Below are 27,699 nucleotides of genomic sequence, written 5' to 3'. Positions count from 1 at the left end.
GAGTGCAATTCTTACATTTCTGAAGAACAACCTTGGGTCAAAAATAGGCATCGTATTGGCTATCACTAATCCGTGCGCATTCTCGCGCTGCCATTGGCTGGTTCGGGAAAGTGGGCTGGGCGAAGGAGGGACCGTGAGGTAGAGGGTCAAGGGTTAGTGAGGCCGGAAGTGAGTGTAATAAAGTTTCTCCGGGGAGGCCGGGCCGGGGGGAAAGTTGGAGCGTCGATTTCAGCAGGCAGTGGCGTGATCCGCAACCAGATTGGCCCGCGGTGCGGTGCGGAGACTCCATGAGGTCCTGGTGAGTCTCGACTTCTTTTCTCGTTGGGAGACCCACTCCTCCACCCCGGAACCCCTCTCCCGGGACCCCACTTCCGGTCCTCACTTGGAAGCTCCGCCTCCTGAGACCCCCTCCCCGGAAGTCCCACCTCCCAACTTCAGGGGTCTCCCCCGAACCCCGACTTGTCTTTTATTGTCGTGACTCCACCCTGTCGCCCCGCTTTCTTGGAAGTCCCACCCCCAGACATGCTTCCAAGCCCTACTACAAGAAATCCTTCTTTAGTCTTTCCGGTTCTCTAAAATCTCCGCTTCTTCACGATTCTCTGCTAATTCCTGTCAAAAGCCTAGGTTCCAAAAGGGCAAAGTCTTGCTCCTCAAAGGATTACCTTATTGAAGCTATGACTCTTTGGGGTTCCGCCCCCTCCGGGGGGCTCCGCCCCTTCCGTATTCCACGTCGGATTGTCCAGAAGCTTGGCGTCTTAGAAGTCTAATGCACGCCCAGGGGCCCACGCCCCCTTAAGAGATTAATCCCTGTAAGACCCAGGTTGTCACCTCAGGAGCCTTCTCTTCAACCCACCTGCTTACATTCCCCTGTTCTTTCTCTCTTTGGGCCTCGGGATCAGTTTTCCTGAGCTCTCGCGCTCCACTAGGTGGAAAGTCAAAGTTCCCATCTCTGGCTGTGATGAGAGATTAGAGGCAGCATTTTTCTCCGCCCTTACCTTCAAGTGTATACTCCAAGTGTGATCTACTTGAAGGGAGCTGGACTTGGGGTTTGGCAGGAGAGTGGGAGAGATACTTGCTCAGAATTTTCCTTCCTAGGATCTTCCTTTTGGTCCTTCCTGGGACCAGAAAACAGCTGTCCATGACTGGATAGGCCCGTGGATTTGTTGGTGTGTGCCTTGTGGGTCTAACAGGAGAGAAGGGTTTCCACCACCAGGAAAGGGTGGTTTGGAGCCCATAGTAGCGATTAGTGTCTTTTTTGTTGTTTTTAAAGGACGCCCCCCCCCCCCCTTCCCCTTCAGTGGCTTTTCCCCTCCCCCTAGGCAAAGCTGTTGTCTGAGCATTGGGTCCTGGTCCTGCCCAGCTTTCCTAGCTGGAAACATTCCAGAGGCTTTCGCCATTTCCTGCTACTTCCTGCCCCTCTTTTCTTCTTACTGCTGGCCTGAGAAGCAACGCATAGTTTTCGCCCCACATACCCAATCGCCTGGTCCTCCAGGAGTTAATCTCCTTTCTCCTTATGCACATTTCAAGAGTCAAACTTTTTTCTTCCAAGTGGCAATACTTGTTGGTTATTCCCTTACCTGTGGATCCTGCAGTCTCCCACAGAACTTCATCTCTAAAGAGGAGGACATACTGGTGTGTGTATGTGTTTTGGAAGCATGAAGCCATGGCAAAATCCTTCCTCATTCTCTCTGAGAGCAAATGGATAATAGAATTTCTTCTCAGGAGTTGGGGAATGCAGGGACAAAGCTCTCCTGGGATGAGAACTGAGGGAAGGTGAGAGTTAAGCAAGGTATTTAACATATTTTAAGTGCTAATATTGTTAATCATTATACTCATATAGATTGTTTGAATCCTCTGAAGTAAACCTAAGGGTAATGCCAAGGTGAGCCTGGGGGAAGATGTATCTTTTACTACTTGTATTTTGGTCACTTTCCAACTTCCTTTATGGCCTCAAGCAGAACTCGACAGGAAGCTGTGGGTAGCAGGAATAGGTTTGGGACTGTTCCTGGGGTCCAGCTTCAGCTCATCTTCTGGCAATCCTTTCTCCTGTCCTTATTGGCACAGATTTGTCTTGTGACCAGTGGTCTGTAGCCTGCATTTCTCTTGGGGACCTTTCATTCTCCCACCCCCCTAGCCAGACTCTCCTCCCCTAGTGTGAGGGACACCTGATGTTTGGTGAGGTTTAAAGTCCTGCAAGAGGAGGGGTGTGGGTATACCTGGCAGGTCCAAGGTGTTGACCTTAGTCTTAGTGCCCTAATCCTTCTTTCTTACCTTTATTATTTTAGTTTGCTAACTGGTGCCATGGGAAGAGGGCAGAAAAGTTCTTGACCATGGGCCATTGTTCCTTGGTTGGTAGGTGCCATGCATGGAGAAAGAGGCTGGACCAACATGTCCTCTTGCTTCAACTCTTGCCTTGTAGTTCCCTGAGGCACCACCCAGGTTGGACTTTATTTCACTTACTTCACTGGCTTTGCCCTCCCTCTAGGCCCCATGCTGTATCCACTGGGACCACTTCTTTCCTGTCCCCATTTCCCTCTTTCCAATCCACAGCTGTTGTAGCAGAGGACGTTAATGGCCCAGGCTCCCTGGGGCCACCACCCCATTGTATATGGTAGTAGTGGGAAGTGGCCTGGGCTGGAGGATGGGGGAATGTGCGCGTTCAACCTGGACAGAAAAGGAAATGCTGAGTCCCGGGATCCCCTCCCGTTTCCACCCCCAGCTGTCTCTGTTTCCTCTCTCATTCCCCTGCTAGCCTCCCCTGGCTTCCTTATCTCTTTTGCCTGCCCATGTCCGGTTTGGATTGATCCAGACTTCCTCTTATCTCCTTCCTTTCCTCCCTACTTTTTCATCTTTCCCTTCCACCTCCTCTTTTCTCCTCCTCAGATGACTAGTTGTTGGTATAGGGCAGGGGAAAGGGGTTTTGCTAGCACTACTAGCAGGAGTTCTAGGTTGGGGCGGTGGTTGGGGGAGCTCAGCCCCTCTGAGCCTGTGAGTCAGCACTGTCCTTGGGATTGGTCTCTCTCCTTAGTCCCCGCCTCTGGGGAGGAGCCAGGCAGGTCTGGGTCCAGCCTGCTCTCTTCTCAGCCAGAGAAGAGGCTCCACGCTGGGTGGGGATGGGGCCTGAAACTGTCTGGGTCTGACCTGGAGGAGTGGAAACCACCTTTCCTTCTTCTGCCCCAGGACCCCTGTGACTCCTGGGCCATAGAGGTCCAGACAAGCTAAGGGCCTGGGGATGCCCCCTGCCTGGCCCCCTTGCCTGAACTGGCAGGGGGGCCGGGCTGGGCAGCAGCTCCCCTCTAACTCCAGCCATGGATCTCCTACCCCCCAAGCCCAAGTACAACCCACTTCGGAATGAGTCTCTGTCATCGCTGGAGGAGGGGGCTTCAGGGTCCACCCCCCCGGAGGAGCTACCTTCCCCATCAGCTTCGTCTCTGGGGCCCATCCTGCCTCCTCTGCCTGGGGATGACAGTCCCACTACCCTGTGTTCCTTCTTTCCCCGGATGAGCAACCTGAAGCTGGCCAACCCGGCTGGGGGACGCTTGGGGCCTAAGGGGGAGCCTGGAAGGGCAGCCGAGGATGGGGAGGGGATCACAGGGGCAGCCATGCCGGACTCAGGCCCCCTGCCCCTCCTCCAGGACATGAACAAGCTGAGTGGAGGCGGCGGGCGCAGGACTCGGGTGGAAGGGGGCCAGCTGGGGGGCGAGGAGTGGACCCGCCACGGGAGCTTTGTCAATAAGCCCACGAGGGGCTGGCTGCATCCCAACGACAAAGTCATGGGACCCGGGGTTTCCTACTTGGTTCGGGTGAGTGAACATCCTCCCTTCCACTCCCTCCCAGACCTCCTGCAGTTCCTGTGCTCACAGCAGCTTTGCTGGGCTCTCTTTTCCTGTTCTTCCCCACCAGCCCCCTCTATTTCTGAAACCTTTCTTTGCCTTATCTGATTCTATTCCCACTTCCCTTCCCACCTGGGGAAATTTCTGCCAGGACCCCCTTCCTTCTTTGGAACCCCGCCCCCCCCCCCACCCTGTTTAGCACAATGCCTGGCACATCAGAGGCTCTTAGTAAGTGTCAGAATGAGTGACTTCTTGATTCTCCTCTCCAGACTCCTCTCCTTTTCCAGAGATGTCACACCATCCCACCCAATGCCTGTCACTGCCCTCCAAATTCTCTCCCCAGTGCATGAGGCCCTCCCAGCTTGGCCCTTTCTTTTTCTCCTTGTTCTCTGTTGTACTTTGTGGGTTGTAACCATAGGCAGTGGGAAGACTACTTCATCTTTACTTCCCTTAGGGACCATGTAGGAAAAAGTCTTAGGGCCCTGTGTGAAGGGGGTGGGGAGGCTGCTGACCTGTGGTCCTCCCCTCCTTCCCTCAGTACATGGGCTGTGTGGAGGTCCTGCAGTCGATGCGTGCCCTTGACTTCAATACCCGGACTCAGGTCACCAGGTTAGTGGGGAGGGGGTGGATTGTGGAAGTCCTAGGATTAGTGAGTGAGGCCATGGGAAGGGGGACACTTGGTCGTGGTGCTGGTGGTGGCTTTGGGCGGAGAAGAGGATGGAGGGAAAGTTAGGGGAGTAAGTCTAAGTCTGAATGAAAAGAGGCATCTCTGGCTTGGTACCTCCTTGTGTACCCAGTCTTGGGGGTTGTGGGGAAGGTGGCAGAAACAGTTGGTGGATGGAGTTGAAGTAGAAAGTGGAAATTGATGGAAAGTTGTTGCTGCCTTTGGGTAAGGAATGGGACATTTGGTAGCTGGGAAGAGGTGGGGTGATACCCATTGAGGCCCTAACCCAATCAGCCAGGAAGCGGCCTTCAGTGTCATCAAATATTAAAGGCCCTTAATTCAATCCACCACGACAAAGAGCCTGGAGTGCCCTGGGAGTCTGGCCTGGCTTTCCCCTCCCCCAGCTCTGTGGTAGCCCCAGCTGAATGGGAGGCAGGCTGTGGGTCTGAGTATCCCTCTTTCCTCAGGGAGGCCATCAGTCTGGTGTGTGAGGCTGTGCCGGGTGCTAAGGGGGCAACAAGGAGGAGAAAGGTATGTGGGGTCTATGGAGCTGGGAGGTGTGGAGGGGCGGAGCATATGGGGAGAAGGCTGAGGCAGGAGTATTTTTTCCTGGTGTTGGGTACCCTCTGAGACTCTGGGCCCTTCCCTAGCCCTGTAGCCGCCCACTCAGCTCTATCCTTGGAAGGAGTAACCTGAAATTTGCTGGAATGCCAATCACTCTCACCGTCTCCACCAGCAGCCTCAACCTCATGGCAGCAGACTGCAAACAGGTTGGTGATGTTGAGCAGGGGCACCAGAAACACTGATGGAAGGGCTAAGGGGAGAACTAGGTATGAGACCAAAAACTAGGAGAGAGGACTTGGAGGCAGCAGGCTTATAGGGAAGGAAGAAATTCTTACATGGGGTAAGAAGCCAAGAGAATGAGACTGGGACTCGAGGGTTCGGGGCCATGGGTAGGGGCACCCATTTGAGTCCTGAGGTGCCTGACACATGTCATTCCCTTCCTTCTTCACCCCCTCCCCTAATCCTCAGATCATTGCCAACCATCACATGCAATCTATCTCATTTGCGTCCGGCGGGGATCCGGTGAGTTGGGGAACAGAGTAAAGGGGGGGGGGGAGAAAAGTAAGGGGCTAGGGATTGGGAAGACATTGATTAGAGAAGTGGGGGTGCTAGAATTGTGGGAATATTTATAAAGGACGGGATCTTAGGGGCCAGGAGTAAGATGAAGCTGTAAAGTTTAGCTAACTGGCTTCTTCTGACTCTGTCCACCCCAGGACACAGCTGAATATGTCGCCTATGTTGCCAAAGACCCTGTGAATCAGAGAGGTGAGGCGTGGTGGGGAGCACTGGGTGGGGCCGGCTGTCAGTAAGGAAGGTGAGCAGAAACTGGGGTTGTCTTTTTTTGCTCTGACTGAGCAGAACTGATAGGGGTTCTGCTGAGGAGGATGGGGGCCCCTGACCATGCCTCCATCCAGCAACCCCACCTTGAAGCTCACTCACAGCCTCTGCTGTGCCCCTAGCCTGCCACATCCTGGAGTGTCCTGAAGGGCTTGCCCAGGACGTCATCAGCACTATTGGCCAGGCCTTCGAGTTGCGCTTCAAACAATACCTCAGGAACCCACCCAAACTGGTCACCCCTCATGACAGGTGAGCTGATGGGGGGGGGGGGGGCAGCTATTGGGCCCCAGAATGCGATTAGAAAAATAGGTCTGCTCTTCCCATACTTGAGCTCTGAGAGGTTTAGAGTGGTCCCTGCTTCCACTTCCTGCCATTCTTATGTTTCCTGTGGCCCATCAGGAACCTCTTCCTCTTTGTCCATGGTGGTGCTATGTTTCAGCACTTCCCAAATGGCACCTCTTTCTCTGGCTGGATGGACTTCTCTTTCCAGTTTAGTTTCTGGTCCATCCCTCTTCATTGCCTGCCTCTCCATCCTTAGTTTTTCTGCCTCTAAAAGCCACCAAGAATTTGGATTGGGAGGATCTCTCTTCTTTTTTGAGATCCCTACCTTTCCTACATCAGGCTTCATGGGATAAGCAGGGGAGCCAGTAGGGACTGTTTTGCGAGAGGTTAAACCATTCTGGAGCAGCCCACCCTGCTACATAATGCTTCCCTTCTCTCATAATCAAGGCATGAGCTTTACAGTCAAACCTGCTTTATAGTCAAAACTGAATTTAAACAAATTTATGCCCCCCCCCCCCCCCCCAAAAAAAAATCTGAATTTAAATCTCTGCTGTACTCCCTTTTAGTTGTGAGACCTCAGGGAAATCTTTTCACCTCTGACTCTCATTTTCCTCATTGTGCAGAGTTAGGGAAGGAGATGATACCAGCTTTACAGGGTTGCCAGGGGGATGAAATGGTAGGGTTTACAACACCCAACCTTAGGGGCAACCTGTAGTAAATGCCCAATACATCACTGCTCTTCAGATACTCTCTTGTGGCCCCCCATACATTTACGTCCAGCTCCTCACTCTGTCCTGTTTTTCTCAGGATGGCTGGTTTTGATGGCTCAGCTTGGGATGAGGAGGAGGAAGAGCCACCTGACCATCAGTACTATAATGACTTTCCGGGGAAGGAACCCCCTCTTGGAGGGGTGGTAGACATGAGGCTTCGGGAAGGAGTCACTTCAGGGGTTGCTCGTCCTACTCCACCCAGTGCCCAGAGCCCCAGCCACCTGGGAGCTACACTGGTAAGTTACTTGGATGGAGGTGCCTGGGCTTAAGTTGGGAGTGAGGGTCTCTGATCTCACCTCATTTTTATCCCTGCAGCCTGTTGGGCAGTCTGCTGGGGGAGACCCAGAAGTCCGTAAACAGATGCCACTTCCACCACCTTGCCCAGGTACAAAAAGGGGTTGGGAAGGGCAGAGCCAAGGTGTAAGAGGCAGGGCCAAGGTGTAAGAGGCAGGGCAGGGTCACCGTAGAGCCTCCCTTTTCTCAGCAGGTAGAGAGCTCTTCGATGATCCCTCCTATGTCAATGTCCAGAACCTAGACAAGACCCGGCAAGCAGGGAGTGGGGCTGGGCCCCCCAATCCTACTGTCAATGGCAGCACACCCCGGGACCTCTTTGACATGAGTGAGTGTGCCTCTGTTTTTGTATTCCTACCTTCTTGCTTGACTCCTCCTTTTCTACCGATCTACTCTCTCCTTTCTGGCCTCCTTTCTAGATGGTCTAGGTCCCAGGCAGGTGAATGCTGGGCCAGCTGCCTATCCTACCCTCTCTCTACATCCCCAGAACCCTTTGAAGATGCCCTTCGGGTGCCTCCCCAAACCCAGTCCACGTCCATGTCCATGGCTGAGCAGCTCCGAGGGGAGCCCTGGTTCCATGGGAAGCTGAACCGGCGGGAGGCAGAGGCACTGCTTCAGCTCAATGGGGACTTCCTGGTCCGGGAGAGCACGACCACACCTGGCCAGTATGTGCTCACTGGCCTGCAGAGTGGGCAGCCCAAGCACCTGCTTCTGGTGGATCCTGAGGGTGTGGTGAGTATGGCAGAATTGTGGGAAGCGGTGGCAGAAAGGCAGGTACGGTGTCCTTCCGTACCTTTCCGTTCCCTTTCTTTCCTCATTGATTTCTAGTCCTGTCCCTGCTGGCAGCTCTCTGTGGACCTCCCCTGCTCTTCTAGGTGCCTGGCATCCCCCTCCAATGGCTTAGGGTTCCATCCTTTCTTATATCCCCGAGTCTGAGCTGGGTTCTTCATCTTGGCCAGTTCTTAAATCCCCAGACCTTAATTAAGCCTGTCAGAGCTGGAAGATGCTTATCTTATCTGTACCCCTCTTTTGACAAGTGTGGAAACCACCCTGGAGGGGTTGTGATTCCCAATGTTAGATGATTAGAGGCTAGATGCCAAGTTTCCTCTTGTAAGAGGAGCAAGGGGCCTTCTCAGTTCCCTGTGGACTTAGTGCTCAGGCCATTCTCCCCTTACTCCTCAGAGCTTTGGTTTCTTTTCTGTAGCAATCTCAGCCAAATTCTTTACATGTCTTTTTTGTGTGGTATGTCCTCCTCTGAGACATGCCAACTTCTTCAAAGTCAGGGAAGTATCCCTCTCCCTTAGCTCCATGATTTCTGGGCTGATGTTCCCTTCACCTTTTCCCAGTTAACTCACCTGAGCATTCCTATCCACAACTGTGAATAGCATTTATTTGTAGAGAAGCCTTAATGATTAGGGGTGACATCTCTGCTTCCCTCTGATTCATCTTCTTCAGTCCTGTTGACTGTTCCATCTTCTACGACTTTGTGGGTAGAAGTCTTATTGGACTCTTCATTGAATTGACCCTCTTCCTTCTCAGGTTCGGACGAAAGATCACCGCTTTGAGAGTGTCAGTCATCTCATCAGCTATCACATGGACAATCATTTGCCCATCATCTCTGCGGGCAGCGAACTGTGTCTACAGCAACCTGTGGAGCGGAAACTGTGATCCCTCCCAGCCTCTCTCCCAGAAAATGCTCTCCAACCCCTTCCACCCTGTTCCCTAACTCTCAGGATCTCATTCGGGAGTTCTGTGGCTTGGCCTTGGGTAGGAGCTGGGTGTAGTGTGGACTCTGGGTTTAGAATCTAGCTGAGGGAGAGGATTTGTCAGGAGCCTGGGGTAGAATCCTGTTTCTCCCCAAACCTCACCAAAGTATTAATGTACAGAGTAGCCTCCTTGCCTGGGCCTTTCCTGTGCCAATCTGATGCTCCCTTCCCCAAGAAGGCCGGTGCTTGTAATGGAAAACGTCCTGTGGTGATAAGCCCAGTGAAGCAGTCACCCTTCTGGGGAAGGGGAAATTAATCACACCTGTGGTCCACCCCTGGGCTTCAGGGTATCCCAGACCCCCTCAGTTCCCCCCTCCCCTAGTGTTTAAACTTTGTGCCTTGGACCATCTCCTAGGTCTGAAGATATTTTATGCAAAGATTCAGGCCCCTGAATTCAAGGACGGGTGCTGACACCTTCTTGGCTTCTGGGACCCTGCCCTCTTCTTGCTCAGCACCCCTCTAGTTTGGGTTGGGAGAACAGAGGCAGGGCTGGCAGCTGTGTCCCATCTCCCTGGGGATACAAAACCCTTAAGAGATTGCTCCAGAGCCCCCCTCCCGGCCAGGGGGAGTTGGACCCCTCCCTTGCTCAGTGCCTCCTGGCCGGGGGTCCCCTACCCACAAGGGGTCTGTATATACATTTCATAAGCTCTGCCCTTTCTCTGTTGCATGCCTGTTTTACCCTACAACCAAAGTAGCCCTTCCTCCTGTATCTCCACCCTTCTTCCCCCTTCTGGGACAGTGGGGGTGGCTGAATTTGGGCCTCCTGTACACTTAACTCGCCCAGGTAGGTTTTGTGGAGGCGGTAACAGGGGTATTAAGACTCTAAAGCATTGGACAATCCCCAAATATTATCTGTAGATTTGGAACTGCATTGTTTTTATTTTATATGCATACACTTTAGGGCTGTAGATTTATTTTCCTAATCTTGTTTTCCATAGCTTTTGAGCACAAAATGATGATAATCAATTACATTTATATATCACCTCTTTGACTTTTCCAAGCCCCTTTACAATTGGCATTTTTCTCAGAGGTAACTAGGACTGGCAGCATTTTTTTTTTTTTTTCTTCTTCTTTTTTTCTTAAATACAAGGCAGACCTGCAGCAGAAACTGATTTCGCCTTAAAACTAGGGAGTTTTGGGCCTCTTACCGTGAGGCTGGGAAGTTTGGCCGAGTGGTGGTACAGTGTCACGAAAACCTCCAGGTATTGAGCACCTTCTAGGTCCCGGACACCAGTGAGACCACGACAGAGAAACCGGACCTTTAGCTGGCTCTTTAGGCCATGGGGATATGGGAGGATCGACTATTAAATTCTGGCCGCCTTTTTGTTTGGATTTTCTACGGGTCTCAGTTATACCAAAGGGAAAGTCTTCATTAAAGTCCGTATTTCTTCTACCTCGGTGTCTTAGACTCTCTCGCAGACCTATTGTTTACCGCGGTCCCTTGACGGCGGGAAGTCGGGTCACCCCTACCTGGCTTTGCCAGGCCGGGCTCGATCCCGGCGCCCGCTCGCAGGAAGCTGGGGGTCTGCGTAGTTTATACGCGGGGAGGATATGGCCACCTGGGCGGTGGGGATGTCTACGGAGGATGCTGGTTGCCAGCAGGGCGGGATACGCTAGCGGCAACCGGGGCACCTCCGTGCCCTCTGACGCCAACCCGGCCTGGGCGCGCACCCAGGCCCGCACGCTCCTTCACAGTCCCCGCCCGCATGGTATGGCCCGGCACAGGGGCAAGCGAGGCACGTTGCAGGCCCTTGGTGAGCTGGCACGGGCTGCTCCTCCGGAGTAAAGCACCCTCTACTACGGTCGTGGTGTGGTACGGCCTCCTCCCTCTCGGGGCTCCCAGGCATAAGGTGGTGGCCCGTCAATGCTTCCCCTCTCCGCCGCGCACGGTGGTGGCGGCCGAGTCAAGTTCCGGTTCCGGTTGCTGCGGCCGGCGGCGAGCGGTGAATCTGGAGCGAGCGCGCAGTTTGCGATCCGGCACGGCGCTTTTCTCTGGGCGCGTGTTTGGCTTGCTGCAGCTCGGGGGCCTGTGCTGCCCCTGAGCCCCCTTCCCGGCGATGGTGCAGCCTGAGGGCGCCTCCGCCCCCCTCCGCCGCTGACCCCAGTCCCCCACTCCATGGCCGCCTCGGCGCCGCCCCCACCGGACAAGCTGGAGGGAGGTGGCGGCCCCGCACCGCCCCCTGCGCCGCCCAGCACCGGGAGGAAGCAGGGCAAGGCCGGTGAGAGCGCTGAGGGGGCGGGGGGGGTCGGAGAGGCCTAGGATTCGAACCTTCGAGGGGAGAGTTAGTGCTTCTGTCGGGGTCCGTGGGCCGAGAGACCTGCTGGGAGGCTCTGGTAAAGAGGATCAGCGGGTTTAGCCCTCCAGGGATTGGAGGCAGGTGTCAGATGGACTTTGGGGTTTGGAGCCACGTGGGTATCAGGAGTCTTTTTGGAGTATGATGATGTCAAGAGATGACATATATCTAAATGTTTAGCTGAGAGTATGGTCATATAATTCATTTTTCATATGACCCCTTGCTAATATTTAAATAAAATAAGCAAGTATATATTGAATTGATATTAGAGTAGTTCTTGGGAGAAAGAAGTTTGGAAAATCTTTTAGGAAAACTTGCTTGCCTCTTTTGCTGCTCTTCCAGGTCTGCAAATGAAGAGCCCAGAAAAAAAACGAAGAAAGTCAAATACTCAGGTGAATGACCATTGTTGGTGGGTAATTCCAGCAACCCCTGGGTGCTCTGTCTATTCTGCTGCCCTGTTTGTGTCTTCTGTTAGGTGCAGGGAGAAGAGGAAACTGTCTCACTTGTTCTGTTTTTGGTCCTTTCTCTCAGCCTTATAACAAACTCCAGGGGAAGTATTCTCCCCCAAGAATGATATGACTAAAGATCTTTTTAGACAGGGTCACAACCTTCCTGTCCCTCGTTTTTCTTGTCCTGGATGATAGTAACATAAATCCCATCACTTATCAGTCTTTTCTAAAAGCTAGGATTGTGCTGAAGTGCTTCAACTGTTTGGGAAGGTAGGCATTGTCCCTATTTTAGAGATAAGAAATCTGGGGCTTAAAACAGTTAAATACCTACTTCAGTGTCAGAGCTGGGATTTCTGCTCTTTTTCAAAACTGTTACCATGCTGTGAGGGCTCTGCTCAGGACCCTGTGTTTCTCAATTGCATCCTAAGACCCATCTTTATTTTAGACCTGAACTTGTCAGTATTAGTTTCCAAAGTGTGTTTTGTTTGTGGTAGTACTCTCCTGGTTTATCTCTGTGCCCCTTCACGACCCTCTTCCTCTTGTGTTCTCCACTAGGGTCCTGCTTACTCACATCTGACGGAGTTTGCACCACCTCCAACTCCCATGGTGGATCATCTGGTTGCATCCAACCCTTTTGAGGATGATTTTGGAGCCCCTAAGGTGGGGGGTGCTGCCCCTCCATTCCTTGGCAGTCCTGTGCCCTTTGGAGGTTTCCGTGTACAAGGGGCTATGGCAGGCCAAGTACCCCCAGGCTACGGCACTGGGGGTGGAGGGGGTCCCCAGACACTTCGCCGACAGCCCCCGCCTTTCCCTCCTAATCCTATGGGACCTGCTTTCAACATGCCCCCCCAGGGCCCTGGCTACCCACCTCCAGGCAACATGAACTTTCCTAGTCAACCCTTCAACCAGCCTCTGGGTCAAAACTTTAGCCCTCCAGGTGGGCAGATGATGCCAGGCCCAGTGGGGGGATTTGGCCCCATGATCTCACCCACCATGGGACAGCCTCCCAGAGGGGAGCTGGGCCCTCCTTCTCTCCCCCAGCGCTTTGCCCAGCCAGGTGTGCCTTTTGGCCCTTCTCCTTTACAGAGACCTGGTCAGGGGCTCCCCAGCCTGCCCCCCAACACGAGTCCCTTCCCTGGTCCAGACCCTGGCTTTCCTGGCCCTGGTGGTGAGGATGGGGGGAAGCCTTTGAATCCACCTGCTCCCACTGCTTTTCCCCAGGAGCCCCACTCAGGCTCCCCAGCTGCTGCTGTTAATGGGAATCAGCCCAGTTTCCCCCCAAACAGCAGTGGACGGGGTGGGGGCACTCCAGATGCCAACAACCTAGCACCCCCTGGCAAGGCAGGTGGGGGTTCAGGGCCCCAGCCTCCCCCAGGCCTGGTGTATCCATGTGGTGCCTGTCGGAGTGAGGTGAATGACGACCAGGATGCTATCTTGTGTGAGGCCTCCTGCCAGAAGTGGTTCCACCGTGAGTGCACAGGCATGACTGAGAGCGCCTATGGGCTGCTGACCACTGAGGCCTCTGCTGTCTGGGCCTGTGATCTCTGCCTCAAGACCAAGGAGATCCAGTCTGTCTACATCCGCGAGGGCATGGGACAGCTGGTGGCTGCTAACGATGGGTGACACTGGTGAGGTGGTCCTGGGGAAGTGCACATATCCCTTCCTGCTCCTCCAGGGTGATTGTCTGGCTCCTGGTCCTCATTTCCACTGGTTCCCCATCCCCACGGAACAGAAATATGATGGTTCCTAGGGGGCAGAACAGGAACAGAGGTGGGCAAGGCAGAAGAGCCTGGGATGCCCACTTTTCTGGAAACAACGCATCAAGATCTACAAAGATCCAGGAAACCAAAGCCCTGCTGAGCAGAGCCAACTTTTTTGTGACTGTCAGGAGGCCTAGGTGTAAGACTGCAAGAGAAAAGGGGACAGAGGAAGTTCAGGAGGGAAAGAGTGTCCTGTCTGCCTATGATGGCTATCCCTAACACCTGTGCCTAACTCCCCTGTCTAGCCCCACAGCTCTAGCCTTGGGTTTTGAAGTGAATTGTTGAAAGTTTCTGGCTAGAGGAGCTGGGTCTCTTCCCATCTCTGCAACAGCCATTTCATGGACTCTGGGAGACAGCATTAGGGCATAAATGGGGATCCTTCCTTTTTTCTATCCTGCCCTTTGCCTCCCCCAGACCTGTCCAACTCCTCCTCCCTCAGAGCACCAAATAGCTTGAAGAATCGAGTTCACAGCTATGGCAGTTTTCTTGGTGACTTGAGGCTTCAAGACAGTAGGTAAGAGATGCTGTCAGGACATAGCTTCCTCATACCAAAGTCACTGGTCTCAGCTTCTCATGCTTTTCTGTTAATCATATTTTTGCCAAAAATTGGGACGTGGTCTGACGGACCAGAATATTTGAAGTTTGGGCTCTCCTGGAGGTCTGGACTCTGTTGGTATCCCCGGCCTTGCATCTGTCGCACATTAAACTCAGTGCTGTTCTTCAGCTTTTGGCACCCTTATACCGCTGCCTCCCTGGCTTGATTGAAGGAAAGCTTGGAAAGGCACAAAGGCCTTATACCTCATTTCCTCCCCAATAAAAGGATCCACGCGAGGCCCTATCATGACCTTGTGTGTAGAGGAGTCAGCAGGATTCTCAATGCCATGGTACGAAAAGGAAGAAGAGCCTGGAGCTTTTCGCTTCTCTCTTTCTTGGCTATTTGGTATCATCTTGGGCCGGGTGATCAGCAGTTCTCATTCCTCTCAGCCAAAGTCCTGAACTGGGCTGTTTTTATTTTTTTAAAGCACTGCCTGCCAGCCATGAGCCTGGCCTGGCCCCCCCCCCCCCCCAATCAGGAGCCCCTCTCAGCTGTTCTTTGTTCCTTACAGCTCCTGTGTGCATTCCTCAAAGGGGTGGGGAAGGGAGGCCTGGGGTGTGGCCCTCCTGAGAAAGTCTGTGGTGTCTCTGGCCCACCGCCTACAGAGTGTGGCGGCAAAGTCTACTCTCTGCAGTCCCCTACGCCCACTTCTCTCTGTTCCCAGCAGTTGGAGAGAAGACACTGCCCGATGGAGCCCACAGCCTTTGCAGCTATGAGGAAGAGGAGGGTGGGCCTCTGGGCTTCTCTAACCTGGTGTTCCCCACACCAAAACAGTGGAGGTGGCACCCCCACCTCCAACTTTGTGTTGTGTTTGTGGTTCTGTTTGCTCCTCTTCCCGGTTGCTACTTTTGTATTGTCTCCCTTTCCACAGTTGTAAACCACTCCTGGGGAGTGTCTGTCACAGCTCCTTGCCACTACTTTTTGGAAGAAAAGTGGAGTGGCAGAGATGTGGTCGTGGGGTCTTTTGTACGGTTGAGTTAATAAAATGACTTCAAAATCCAGGCAAGGACTTCTTGGTGTTTATCTACAAAAAAGGCTGGATGGAACCATTGTCACTCTTGGGGAGGATATATTTACTTCTCCGGGTCCCTGGAAGTGGGAATGGCAGTATGATTCAACCCCCTGAGTTGCCTGCTTTAAGGTGCTGAGCCAAGGGAGCCCTGTGTTTACCCACCCCTCCCTGTGTCCCTGCTCTTGAGAAGATGAGTTTCCTTTCTGAGCACAGTCCTGAGCCAGGCCTGGAGACTGGCAGGAGGGTTAGCTCCAAGGTCTCTGGGAGACAAGTGCTTGAACTCTTCTAGGTTTAGGGCCCACCCTCTCCACCTATCAGTCGTTTGTGTTGGGGGTCAAGAGTAAGGGGAGGAGTCCCTGCCTCGCTCCACTCCAATATCCTAGCAGATTTCATTTTGGATGCTTTTCAGGGCCCCTCTCCTATCTCCCCCTTTTTTTAAAGTTGCAGTGGTATCCTCAATCTACTGGAGCGGGTGGGAAGAGTGGCAGGAGGGCTATTTCTAACCCTATTTGCCACCCTACCCTCTCCCCTCCCCCGTCCTACAGCTGTCTCTGTCTATCCTGGGCCAACCTGGTCTCTCGTCCTTTTCATCTGGGGAGACAACACCGTTCACTTTTCAGTTTTGGCTCTTTCCTCCAGAAATTTTAGGCACTGGGAAAGAAGAGGGCCACTCAATTTAATTTGCTGAACCCTCACTCACGCATCTGGAGGTAAAACCCAGTTTTGAGTGTCGCAGATCTCCTCGGGCCTCCCCAGCCTCCCATTTCGATTCTTATTGGCCAAAAGTTTCCGCCCCCTTGTGGAAATCGACTATTCATTGGTCAGCCCCCCGGTCACGTGCCTCTCTTTTCTTGGTCTGGAAAGCTGGGGAAACAAGTTAAGCTGAAGACCGAAGGGAGAGCTGGGTCAGGTAATGCCCTACCTGGGAAGGGGCACCCATGTGAGATGGGAGTAAAGGAAAGGAGGGCAGACCTCTAGAAGGATTGGGTTGCACCGAGGACACACAGAGCTGCTTTTCAAAGACCTAGAGCTGGGGGAAGGAAGGGGAAGGATATTTTCAAAACAGGAACTTGGTGTAAGTTCTTGTGGCCCTAGGTCCTCTAATTTAGAGGTTTGGGGGGACAACTCTTGGGTTGAAAATTAGAACGAGGCAAGACTTCCTAGCTTTGTACAGAGTGGGAGAGCTCCCCATTTAGCTGTTTTTTTTTAGAAAAGCAGAAGTCTGACAATCTTTACAGGATATTTTTGTTGAATCCTGCCTGAAAGGGGATAGTGGAGAGGGAATGAATTTTCTTCAGAGAGGACGGAGAGAAGAAAAAAACTCTGAAAACAGCAAGAAAGGGTGGAGATCAGAGAGCTGAAGGAACTTCCTAATAAGGGAATGAGATGTTGGCTTGGAAGAACGGGGGTATCTTGGGTGAACACAACCGAGAGAGAGGTATATTAGAGTTTGGGACCCTGAGCGCAAGGGCTCCAGACTTCCTCCTGTTCAGGTTTCAGAAGTGTTTGTCTTGTTGACCCAAATACCATTGCTAGTTTCCATGGAGACAGTGGGTCTGACATCACCCTGGTTGCCATGGTGCCTGGTTCTGGAGGACCTGAGCAGGCTGTACACAGCCAGGGATAAACAGGGACTTCAGCCCAAGCTGCTGCCACTTCCTTCCTGCCACCACCTGTTAACAGTCACACGCAGCAACTGGAGATGGGGAGATGACAGAACAGTGGGGGAGGCACTGAGAGCAGAAGGCTGAACAGCTATGGCTCTTCAGATGCCCATAAAACCATGCCCCCGGGGTCCTGTTGGACTGGGTATGGGGAAGTCACTGCAGCCATTCTCCTGTCTCTGTGTGGGATGGTGTGTGTGTCTGAGAAGCATGAGCATTGGGAGACACACTGTTAGGTGTCCTTCACCCATCCTGAGGTTGGAGCATGACTGGCAAAGTTATTAGGACACTGGCCAGGACTTAAAACCAGCTCAAACTGATGGGGGCAGTGCAGCTGTGTTTGAGGACAGAACTACCAGGCACCCCTGGCTTCACTTTTCCCCCCAGTTTTCCTTACGGAGCCTACTGCCCTTCCCATCCCTGGGGAAGTAGTGAAGGATCACAGCCTCTGTGATCCTCTGAAGGATCACAGCCCAAGATTCTGAGGGGTCAGCCCTTCTTTCACTTCACCCTAATGCCTGGTCCCAATTGCAGCCCCCAACCCCGGGGTACAGTGTTGGACTTGGATGAAGGATGAAGGAGGGTCCCTCTTCTGCTCCTCCTTTTCTTTTTCTTCCTTCTTCCTTCTTTCTTTCTTTTCTTCTTCTTCTTTCTCCTTTCTTCTTCGACTGTACTATAGACTTTACCCAGAAGTGCTCCATTACTGAGCCACCTCTCAGCCTTTTTTATTTTTATTTTGAGACAAGAGTCTTACTAAGTTACAGAGGCTGGCCGTATACTTGTGATTCTTCTACCTCAGCCTTCTGAGTTTCTGGGATTACAGATGTGCACTACTGCACCAGGCTAAGGGTCCCTCTCTTGTGACCTTGTTTTATGCTAGGCTTTGGAGGCTGGAGTGATGCCCTAGCCCCCACCCTGCCAAGTCAGCAGATTAGCAGAGGACAGGACCAGAGTCCTGATTTTTGCCTACGTTTTGCAAACTGTAAAGTGATTTGTACACAGCCCCTTTTTCTCAGTCACCTTCGAGTTCCCTAAGACCAGACTCTGCAGTTAACTAAAAAGGGAAACAGAACTCAGGATGGAGAGTGAGCATGCCAAGGAGCTTGACTAAAAGTGCATTCAGGGGGATCTGGTTCTGCCAGTGCTTCTTAACCCTGGCTGCACATGAGAATCATCTGTTAAAAAAAAAAAAAAAAAAAAAAAAAACCAAAAACCAAAACAAAACAAAAACTGGTGCCTGCTCCACCCCCCACTCTGAATCAGAATCCTGGGTGAGCTAGTGCGTGGGTGGTGTTGAACCCTTGAACCAGACCATGCAGAGGCTGATGGTGGGTGGTGGAAGATTAAAAACCCAAGGAGGACATCTAATCTGTTAGGTCCTGCTGGAGGAGGTAGTGATTGTGGAGGTGTCTGGTGTTGATCGTTGTCCTTGCTCTTCTTGTTAGCTGTTGATTTTGGACAAGTCAAATCATTCGACCTTTCCAAACTTCCTCTTCCCTGAGTGTTAACATCAGGGAGTTGGACTCTGTTCCCCAAGGCCTTTCCAGCCCCAGGCTTCTTTGACCTTTCAAGGTCAATTCAGGTTTCCAAGGCCCTGTGGATTCTTAGAGGAGGCAGCTTTTCTCTGGCTTGAGTAGGTGTTGATTTGCAAGGCAAATTCTGCTCAAAAGAGGTTAGGTGTCAGAAGGACTGGAACCAGCCTGGGCTGTGCAGGCTGCTGACCATTCCTTGATCCTTGGGACCCAGTCAAGGCTGTTTTCTGTATCTTGCCTCGCCTGAAGGAAACTCTGGTCCTTAAAAGAGATTTTCTCTGCAGGTGGCAGCCACAGCAGCCCCAGGGACCTCACCAACTATGGCCACCTGCCCAGATGTGGATAATAGCTGGGTGCTTGCTGGCTCAGAGGTAGGAAGAACAGACTTGGGAACCAAGTGGGAGGGGATCCTGAAGGGGTGAACTACTTTCTTGTGGTGTCCCCTTCCTTGATCCTGATGGTCACCTGCTTCACTTCCTGCTGGCTGTTAGAGGAACTCAGTAGGGAGAGGGAGATCTGGCTCCAGAGGTTAGGTGTTGACTTGGACTATACCTGGAAGGAGGTTCCCAGCTGGGTAAACTGAAAGGAGCAGGAAGGGAATTTTGGTTGAGAAAACAGCAAGAGCAAAGGGCTGAGAGCAATGTGTGGGTAAACGGAGGGTGCCCTTGGATGAAGTAGAGACAGGTCAGAGCCAGTGTTGGAATGAAGCTGGAATAGAGGCTGGGAACCCCTGTAAGAGGTCCAGGAGGCCTGGTGAGGCAGTCCAGCCTCAACCTGATGGGTAGTCAGTGAGGGCTTTGATTGTGCTGGTGGGGAGTGGGGGTGGGTGTACAGCAGTAATTGCTTTGGGCAGAGGGTGAAGCCACTACGTGGGCTGGGTGAGAACAGGGACAGTGGGACAATAGTGTGATTTTTTTTTTTTTTTTTTTTTTTTTTTTTTTTTTTGTACTGAGGATTTAACCCAGGGACGCTGTACCATTGAGCTACATCTCTGACCCTTTTTAATTTTTATTTTTAGACAGAATCACTAAATTGCCCAGGATAACCTCAAACTTTGCAATCCTTCTGCCTCAGCCTGCTAAGTAGCTGGCATTGTAGATATGTGTCACTGAATCCAGCCAGGGACAGTGTTTTGAAGGCTTCTGCAACCATCCAGATAACAGTAGGTGGTATAGGATCCCCTGGGACCCCTGAGCCACTAAAGCCATTAAGAAGGGAGAATGGGCCTGACAGGATGGGGGTTAATGACTGGAGAGGGGATGGAAACAGTTTGCCAAAAGGATCTGGAACTAGGCATGTTTGGCTCATGCCTGTAATCCTATCAACTTGGGAGGCTGAGGCAGGAGGATCAAAAGTTTGAGGCCAGCCTGGGCAACTTAGTGAGGCCCTGTCTCAAAATAAAAAGGGCTGGAGATGTAGCTCAGGGGTAGAGCACCCCTGTGTTCAATCCCAAGTACTACAAAACAAAGACAAAACAAACAAACAAAACCATCTGGAGAATTCCCAGCCTTGGCGACCTTGTCTGTTAGAACCACTAAGAGGGGAGCAGGGGGAGAGGAGTTTGACTTAGACTTGTTGAGTTTGAGGTGCTGGAGAGGAGCCCTGTTGGGAGTGAGGAGTTGACTTCAGCAATGACACTGAGCAGGATACTTGGATCAGGGCTCACTGGCAGAGGGGAAGCAGTTTGGGAAAGGACAGGCGCTGTGGTCTCAATGGGGGTATCATTGCTGACTGCTGAATCCTGGGAAAGCCATGTCACCTCTCTGTCCTCCCCTATAAAATGAGGATTGTGATTCTTGCCTTTTAGCCTTGCCTTATGAGGTGGCCATGAGTAAAACATGATCTGAAAATAGGAAAGAAACAGATCAAGGTCAAGAATTATTCTTGGCCAGGTGTGGTGGTGCATGCCTGTAATCCCAGCAGCTTAGGAGGCTAAGGCAGGAGGATCTCAAGTTCAAAGCCAGCTGCAACAACTTAATGAGGCCCTACGCAAGACTCTAAGCGAGACCCTGTCTCGAAATAAAATATAAAAAAGGACTGGAGATGTGGCTCAGTGGTTAAGCACCCTGGCTGGGTTCAGTTCCCGGTACCAAAAATAAATAAAATGTAAGAGAAAAAAAAAAAAAAAAAAGAATTATTCTTGGAGTAGTAGCAGGAGCCATGGATGGGGTGGGCAAGTTGTGGGCCAGCAGAGGGGGTATGTAGAGAGAGGAGAAGCAAGGCTGTGTAGCCAAGGCTGGAGGGCTGGTCTGTGAGTACAAGGGAGTCAGGTTGTCTGTGACCAGTTGGGTTTCTGCCAGCCACTGCTGGGAGATTGGGTCTGTGTGGGAGTGTTGGGCTAATGGGAAAGGCCAGAAAAGTTCGGAAGGTAAAAGTGGTTGGGCAGGTGTGAGGATACCCTGAGAATATAACTGAACTTTTCAGCACTTTATTCTCTTGCCACCCCTACCCCAACTAATAACTGAGTTGCATTATTCACTTATGGGAAAGATAGTACTGCTGATCTTGGGGGGAGGCCACCCCAGGCTCTGCCAGGCCTCCCTCAGGGGCTCCTGGATTTTTGCAGCAGTCCACTGCCTCATCCAGCAGTGCTTATTATTTAAACAAAAACATGGTCTCTGGAGATGGGAGTGAGGGTAGAGAATGATTGAGCAGAGACACCTTGGATCAACTCTTGACTGAGCTTTTGAGATGTGGTTTGGGGTCCCAGAGTATGTAGCTAGCCTACGGACTTCAGAAGAACATCCTTGCTCCCAATTTTGTCCTGCTGTCTTTCCTCTGTAGCAGCCCTGTGCTCACCCCTCTCCTCCCTAGAGCCTGCCTGTGGAGACTCTGGGCCCAGAACCCAGGGTGGACCCAGAGTCTGAGAGAACCCTCCAGGCCTCTCAAAGCCCCTCTAAGGCAGATGGTGAAGAATTATCTGGAACTGAGGATGGAGAAGGTAATGTTGTCCTGAGGACGGTAGGGGTGTAGCTATCCTCCCTATTCTGGGGTTTTTGTTTCCCAGAGAAAGGGAAGCTCTTTAGTCTTAATTCTCCACTAACCTCAGTTTATAAACTCCTTGCCTCTTTCCATCCTGGCTTTTTCCTGCCCCTTCAACTCCTGGTGGGTTTGTGGGAGCCAGATACATGATTAGGAAGCTCAGCTGGGGAAGTGGTTTTTCCTGAATCTTTTCTCCCACCACAGGAACCTTCTTTCAGACTGAAAGCCCTCAGTGTGATCACATTCTGCCAGAGGAGACAGAGGTCAAGGTGAGGATCTTCACTGGGGTCAGGGAGGGAAGTGGGCAGGGGTGGGCTCTGCTCACCGCTGTGTCCACATCAGGGCACTCTGGGAAATGATGGTTGTGATGTGGAGCCTCCTGGCCCAGGAGACATGGTGGTTCAGGAAGACTTGCAGGAGACTCCCGTGACAACAAGCCTAGGACCAGACACACAGAACTTGGAGGACCAAAGCCCTCTGCAGAGCCTGTCTGCAACCCCCAAAGCAGGTGAGAGCCCCCTCTCCTTTCACTCTTCTTCTAGAAGGTTATGGGAGAGGGAGCAGTCCTTGCTACTGAGCATGTGCTCAGGTCCAGGCCCTGGGACTTAGCAGCTCACTACCACCCCTAAAGATACTGAGGCTGAGAGGTTAAGTGACTTGACTGTGGTCACACCTCAGGGCCCACATCTGGTTGACTCTTTCCTCTGCCATGGAACCTCCTCTTTTCTTCCTTCTAGATCTCAACCCTCATTTCCAGAGTCCCTTCCTTGTACTGGCTCTCAGCCCAGGAGGAGGGAAGGTGGGTGGCTCATGGACTATATAAGAAGCAGACCAGACTGAGCCAAGCTACGAGTCAGACCTATGAGGGATACAGAAAGAGATGTAATTGAGGGACTCCCAAAAAGGGCTAGGTAATTGAGTCAGGGGATGCGTTGAGGGCAAGGGAGAGTCAAGGATAGTTGCAGATGCCATTTGGGTGGGGTTTGAACACAGTACATAACTGAGGGCAGGAGGAAAAGAACATTCCAGGCCAAGGCTGAAGAATTTACAAAGGGTTGAGACTACCTGTCTGTGCTAAGGAGGCTCTGTCCAAAACTGTGGCAGAGGTATGCAGGAGTCCCTGTTGAAGAGAAGAGTGCAGCGGCACATGCCTTCAATCCCACCTACTCAGGAGATGGAGGCAGGATGGAGGCAGTAAGTTCAAGGTCAGTCTCAGCCACTTAACAGGATCCTGTCTCCAAAAAAAAAAAAGTTCTGAGGATGTAACCAAGTGGTAGTGCATGCTTGGGTTCAGACCCCAATGCTGGAAAAAAAAAGAGTAATGGAAGAGGGAGAAGCTGGGCCTGGCTATGATAAGGGGGCAGCTTATAGTGGTCAGGCACAATGACAATGATCTGAACTAAGGTACTGTGGGGTCGTGAAGAGGTTGGACTGTCGGGGCATTAGAGCTATCAACTGTCTGGGTGTGAGGTGAGGAGGGATGGCTTAGCTCAGCTAGATGGCAGCAACAGTGCCATCCCCTGAACTGGGGGATACCAGAAGGAACAAGTTTGGTGGGCAGTGTGTTCAATGTTTGGTTCCTGAAGGACAGCCAGTGGGGAGCGGCCAAAGACAGTGAGACATACAGGCCTGGAGCTCTAGGGAGGCTACAGAGGGCCTATAGGTTAGGGACTCATTCCCTTAAGGGGAAGTCAGTGGGATGAGTGAGGGAGTTGGGGCCCTGCTGATAGTGAGGGGAGCAAGGAACCGGAGAAGGTACCAGGGAGACCACCACCTACACGATGGAGAAGAGCAGTGTGCAGAGAGTAGGGGCCAGAGAGTACCAAGGGGACTCAGGAGGGTGGTAGCCGCTGCAGAAGCTTGATTTGAGCCACACATTGGAGGAAGGAGAAAGCTTTTAAGATGAAAGTGGCTCTTTCATTTGTAGGTTGAAAGAACAGGTCTCCTGCCTCAGACTGAAAAGGGAGTGTCATGGATGCCTGGGCAGAAGTGGGCAGGGTTTTCAGATGTCTCTGTGGTCAGGGCTAGGGGCCTCCCTGTGCCACCTTCCACTTCCTCTCTGTCCCTGTGTTCTATCTCTCCAGTTCCCTCACTGCCCTGTTCCTGTCCCTTCCCCCAGTTTGGATCAGGGAGGAGGGCCGCTGTTCCAGCAGTGAGGATGACACGGACGTGGATGTGGAGGGTCTGCGGAGACGACGGGGCCGGAAGCCCAGCCCATCTCGGCCTGGGACACTGTTGGATGTGGAGGACCAGGCCAGAGGCGAGAGTGCCGGTGGGGAGCTGGGCATCTCCCTCAACATGTGCCTCCTTGGGGCCCTGGTTCTGCTGGGCCTGGGGATCCTCCTCTTCTCCGGTGAGTGGTCCTTTCCCTACCTGGGCCTTGTGCCTGCACTCTGACCATGCCCTTCTGCCCCACTATCACCTTACTTTACCCCATCCCTCCCCTGAGGGCCTCACTAGCCTCCCATCTCCATCCTCAGGTGGCCTCTCAGAGTCAGAGACTGGTGAGTGGGGAGGCGCCCTGAGTGGTGCTTGCTTGTCTGTTGTGTGTGTGTGTGTGGGGTGTTGAGAGTAAGGGTGTTGTGCATTATTTCTTGGTTTTGACCTTGTCAGCTGTTCAGGGCGACCCTTGCCCTTTACCTCACTGGACCTCTGTGCTATAGGGTGTGTCCAGGACAGAAGGGATGACTGAGTGGGTGAGAGAGTGTGGAGAAGTGGCCTTGGGGCAGGTTCAAGACCTCTTTCCTGTAGGGCCCATGGAGGAAGCAGAACTTCAGGTCTTCCCAGATACTGGGTCAGAGACTGAGTTGGTGGATGCTGTGGGAGATGGGCAGGTATGTGTGAATATCTCCATAGGTGTGTGGGGCGTGGTGGGAGAACCCTGGGGAGAACCTGGGGTAGCATGAGATAACTGGTTCTTCTGCTCTCAGGATAGGCTAAGGGAACAGCTGCAGGCCTCAGTGCCCTCTGACAATATCCCCAGTCTGCAGAACATGGGACTTCTCCTGGACAAGCTAGCCAAGGAGAACCAGGACATCCGCCTGCTGCAGGCCCAGCTGCAGGTGGGCATGGGCAGGAGAATGCTGGCTCTCTAGTCTACCAGATATCTGGCTAGTGTCCTTTTTGAAAAAAGGAGTTTTTCCCAGTTCTCCACACACCTTGAACATCTCCCTGGGCCACCATATGCAGGGCATCTTCCTAGTTCTCTCTTCATGTGCCTTATGCTAAGGCCTGTGCCAGCTTGTGTACCTATTTCACATGACATGTCATCTTTGATTGATTGCTGTGGTCTTCCTGGAACATTGTGTGGAGGAGGATGTGCCAAGGCTCATGTCAGTTGTGATCAATTAACAATGTCTGTTCCAGGTGTGGGAGTTGGAAATGGGGCCACAAGAGCCACACATTGGCTCTTGTTAGGTGAATCTAAGAAGTATACACTTTATGAGCTTATAGATGCTGGGGCCCAGGATGGAATTTCAGGATCCTAGGGCCTGGTTAAGGGTAAGGATGGGGAGGAGGATGAGAACCAAATTCTATGGGTGTCCCAGTTCATAAAAGGGGCTCCGGCCACCTGCCCACTAGAATAGAATAGAATCCAGGTAGAAGTCATTAGGTTCAATCTGATAAGGACTCTGGTTTCTTCCATCCCTAACTACATCCCAGGCCCAGAAAGAAGAGCTTCAGAGCCTGATGCAGCAGCCCAAAGGGTTGGAGGAGGAGAATGCCCGACTCCGGGGAGCCCTGCAGCAGGGTGAGGCCTCCCAGCGGGCCTTGGAATCAGAGTTGCAGCAGCTGAGGGCCCGGCTCCAAGGGCTGGAGGCCAACTGCATCCGGGGCACAGATGGGGTGTGCCTCCACTGGGGTAGAGAACCACAGGGTGGCACGGCCATCAAGGAGCAAGGCCACAGGGGGCAGGAGCCAGACCCTGGCTTCCTGGAGCAGAAGGAGCGACTAGAGGCTGAGGCCCAGGCACTAAGGCAAGAGTTACAGAGGCAGCGGCAGCTGTTGGGGTCTGTGCAGCAGGATCTGCAGAGGAGCCTACGGGATGCTGGCCGTGGGGCCCCAGCTCATGCTGGCTTGATTGAGCTAGGTCACAGATTGGCCCAGACACTGCAGGGCCTGGAGAACTGGGATCAGGGCCCTGGGGTCTCTGTCAATGTCTCAGAGGCCTGGCATCAGAAACCCCATTTCCAGAATTCCAGGGAGTGGAGTGTAAAGGAAAAGTGGCGTGATGGGCAGAGGGACGGGAAGGTTGAGCACTGGAAGCATAGGAAAGAGGAATCTGGCTGGGAAAGGAAGAAGAGCTGGGGGGGTGAGGAAGACAGGGAGCTGGCAGGGAGATGGAAGGAGGGCAAACCAAGGATGGAGGAGTCAGGGGGCAGGAAGGATGGCAAGAGACAGGACCCCAAGGAAGCCCCAAAGAAAAGTGGGAGCCCCCACTCTGGAGAAAGGCAGAAGCATCCACGATGGAGGGAAGGGACTAAAGACAGTCATGATTCCCTGCCCGCCTGGGAGGAGCTGTTGAGGCACAAGTTCCGGGCCCCTCAGGGCTGCTCAGGTGTGACCGAATGTGCCCGGCAGGAAGGCCTGGCCTTCTTTGGCATGGAGCTGGCCCCGGTACAGCAACAGGAACTGGCCTCTCTACTGAGAACGTACCTGGCACGGCTGCCCTGGGCTGGGCAGCTGATCAGGGAGCTGCCCCTCTCACCTGCTTACTTTGGTGAGGGTGGCATCTTCCGTCATGATCGCCTCCGCTTCCGGGATTTTGTGAATGCCTTGGAGGACAGCCTGGAGGAGGTGGCGGTGAGACAGACAGGTGATGACGATGAGGTAGATGACTTTGAGGACTTCATCTTCAGTCACTTCTTTGGAGAAAGAGCACTGAAGAGGAGGTGGGTAGCTATGGGGTACTTGGGTCTGGTCAGAAAGGGGGGACGCAACTGGGAAGAATGGAAAGAGCCAGGGTCCTGAGTGGGGGGCTTCAATTTAAGAACTTCTCTTCACTTTCTGTCTCCAGCTAGCTTCTCTTTGAGAAGGCATCGGATACATTTCCTGTCTTCCCTCAAGGGATCCCAGTGGTTCTCGGTCTCCTTGTGGAGACTGAGACTTTCCTGAATTGTCCTGCCCTGTCTGTACTTGCATGGCCTAGGGTGTAAGGGGGACCTGACCTTCCTGCCTCCTCAGCTAGAGCCTTCATCCCAGGAGGCCAGGTCTTTCCCCCTGTGCTAGGGGAAAAGCTAGCACAGCTGTGTGGGTGGCTGCCCAAAGTTAGTTTCATTAAGAGGTGGGGGGGTCCCTTCTCAGCACATGGTTATTATCCCCCAAAGGCCTCTCCTTCTCATATCCCACCATGTCTTCCTACAGGTCAGGGAAGAAGGACAAGTACTTGCGGAACCCCAGAGATGTGGGGCCTAGGGAGGAGCACAGCCACCGCCCCCACCCCCACCCCCGCCCCCACCACCGGGGCTGAGTCCTGCCTGGGGGAATGGCCCTAACCTGGGCCCAGCCAAGATCCCTAGTGTTATCTGACCCTTGGAGGCCAGGCTCCAACCATTCCACTGGCCTCTCTGGGTGTGGACTCCTTGGACATCCTTCACAGAGGAGCACAAAAGCACCCAGCCCTGCACTGATGCCACTTTTGCTAGAAAAAGGTTTTAGCTGGACCTGCCTTACTGGCTATGCAAATGTATGCAAATGCTCAGGACCCTGGGACTGACTGTGGGCAGCTGGATTGGGCTGTGCCAGTGTGGAGCAGGGAGAGGAGCCTGTTTTCAGTGGGGGAAGGGCATTCTGTTTCTGAAGCCAAAGAGCTTTGGTCCCCTCCCTGTGTGCGTGCCTCCAGCTCCACATGCTGACCCAGCGCCCCCTGGGACTTTCCTGGCTGGCTGCCCAGCATGAGGGCTTGCCCTGGAGTTTTGTTAGAAATGGAAGCAGCTGTCCCTAGGGGGTAAACCCCCCCCCCCCCCCCCCCCCCCCGTTTCTCATTGGCCTCACCTCCCCTTACCTCCTGTCACCTCCCCGTGTGAACTATAGGCTTGTAAACTATAGAATTGTGTGGGGACTTTTGTCACTCAGGGTGGTTTCAAATCTCAGGGGCCACCTTGCACCCGCCACCTGAGTGAATGGGAGTCATCCTAGGCACTGGTACTCGGCCTTCTCATGTGTGTCCTTTCTGCCTTGCCTTGCCCTCCCAACAAAACCCAGGCCCTCTGGGCTGGAACTTCACTATTTTGCTCAAACTTGCCTGGGCTGTACTCCTGGGAGAGGTGGGTTTTTGAGCCTTGGATTCAAATCCAGGCCAGTGATCTTGGGCAAGTTAATCTCTGGGAACTTTGGGTTTCTTATCCTCAAAAAAGGGGACTGAAGGGCTGAGAAAGAGATTAAATAAAACAATGTCAACAAAA

General features: G+C 52.9%; 2 protein-coding genes across 10 annotated transcripts; both read left to right on the top strand.

The window, feature by feature from the left end:
* The first annotated feature begins 140 nt into the window (after positions 1–140).
* Positions 141–10,400, top strand: SHC1 (SHC adaptor protein 1). Of its 4 annotated transcripts, XM_079103012.1 has the most exons (14): positions 144–298; positions 2,357–2,439; positions 3,636–3,803; positions 4,372–4,442; positions 4,965–5,028; positions 5,148–5,267; positions 5,530–5,583; positions 5,775–5,826; positions 6,021–6,147; positions 6,988–7,186; positions 7,266–7,335; positions 7,435–7,569; positions 7,729–7,973; positions 8,781–10,400. In XM_079103012.1, the coding sequence occupies exons 3-14, from the start codon at positions 3,639–3,641 to the stop codon at positions 8,907–8,909; spliced, it is 1,431 nt and encodes a 476-aa protein (XP_078959138.1). In that variant the 5' UTR covers positions 144–298; positions 2,357–2,439; positions 3,636–3,638; the 3' UTR covers positions 8,910–10,400. The 4 variants fall into 4 exon arrangements, with proteins under 4 accessions (XP_078959137.1, XP_078959136.1, XP_078959135.1 ...); XM_079103011.1 differs by lacking the exon at positions 2,357–2,439 and having other exon boundaries at positions 141–298; XM_079103010.1 differs by having other exon boundaries at positions 141–298; positions 2,357–3,803; positions 7,438–7,569.
* Positions 10,401–10,545: 145 nt separating this feature from the next.
* On the top strand, positions 10,546–27,699 carry PYGO2 (pygopus family PHD finger 2). 6 transcript variants are annotated; one of them, XM_079102945.1, is made up of 13 exons: positions 10,546–11,226; positions 11,644–11,693; positions 12,306–12,410; positions 18,598–18,684; positions 21,128–21,254; positions 21,500–21,564; positions 21,638–21,803; positions 23,415–23,648; positions 23,776–23,799; positions 24,047–24,129; positions 24,226–24,357; positions 24,959–26,187; positions 26,660–27,699. In XM_079102945.1, the coding sequence occupies exons 1-13, from the start codon at positions 11,124–11,126 to the stop codon at positions 26,763–26,765; spliced, it is 2,511 nt and encodes an 836-aa protein (XP_078959071.1). In that variant the 5' UTR covers positions 10,546–11,123; the 3' UTR covers positions 26,766–27,699. The 6 variants fall into 6 exon arrangements, with proteins under 6 accessions (XP_078959071.1, XP_078959070.1, XP_078959068.1 ...); XM_079102940.1 differs by lacking the exons at positions 10,546–11,226; positions 11,644–11,693; positions 12,306–12,410 and adding an exon at positions 15,954–16,027; XM_079102942.1 differs by lacking the exons at positions 10,546–11,226; positions 11,644–11,693; positions 12,306–12,410; positions 24,226–24,357 and adding an exon at positions 15,953–16,027.

Source organism: Sciurus vulgaris (genome assembly GCF_902686455.1).
Source record: "Sciurus vulgaris genome assembly, chromosome: 1".
Taxonomy (NCBI): domain Eukaryota; kingdom Metazoa; phylum Chordata; class Mammalia; order Rodentia; family Sciuridae; genus Sciurus; species Sciurus vulgaris.
This window is presented reverse-complemented; position numbering and strand designations above follow the sequence as displayed.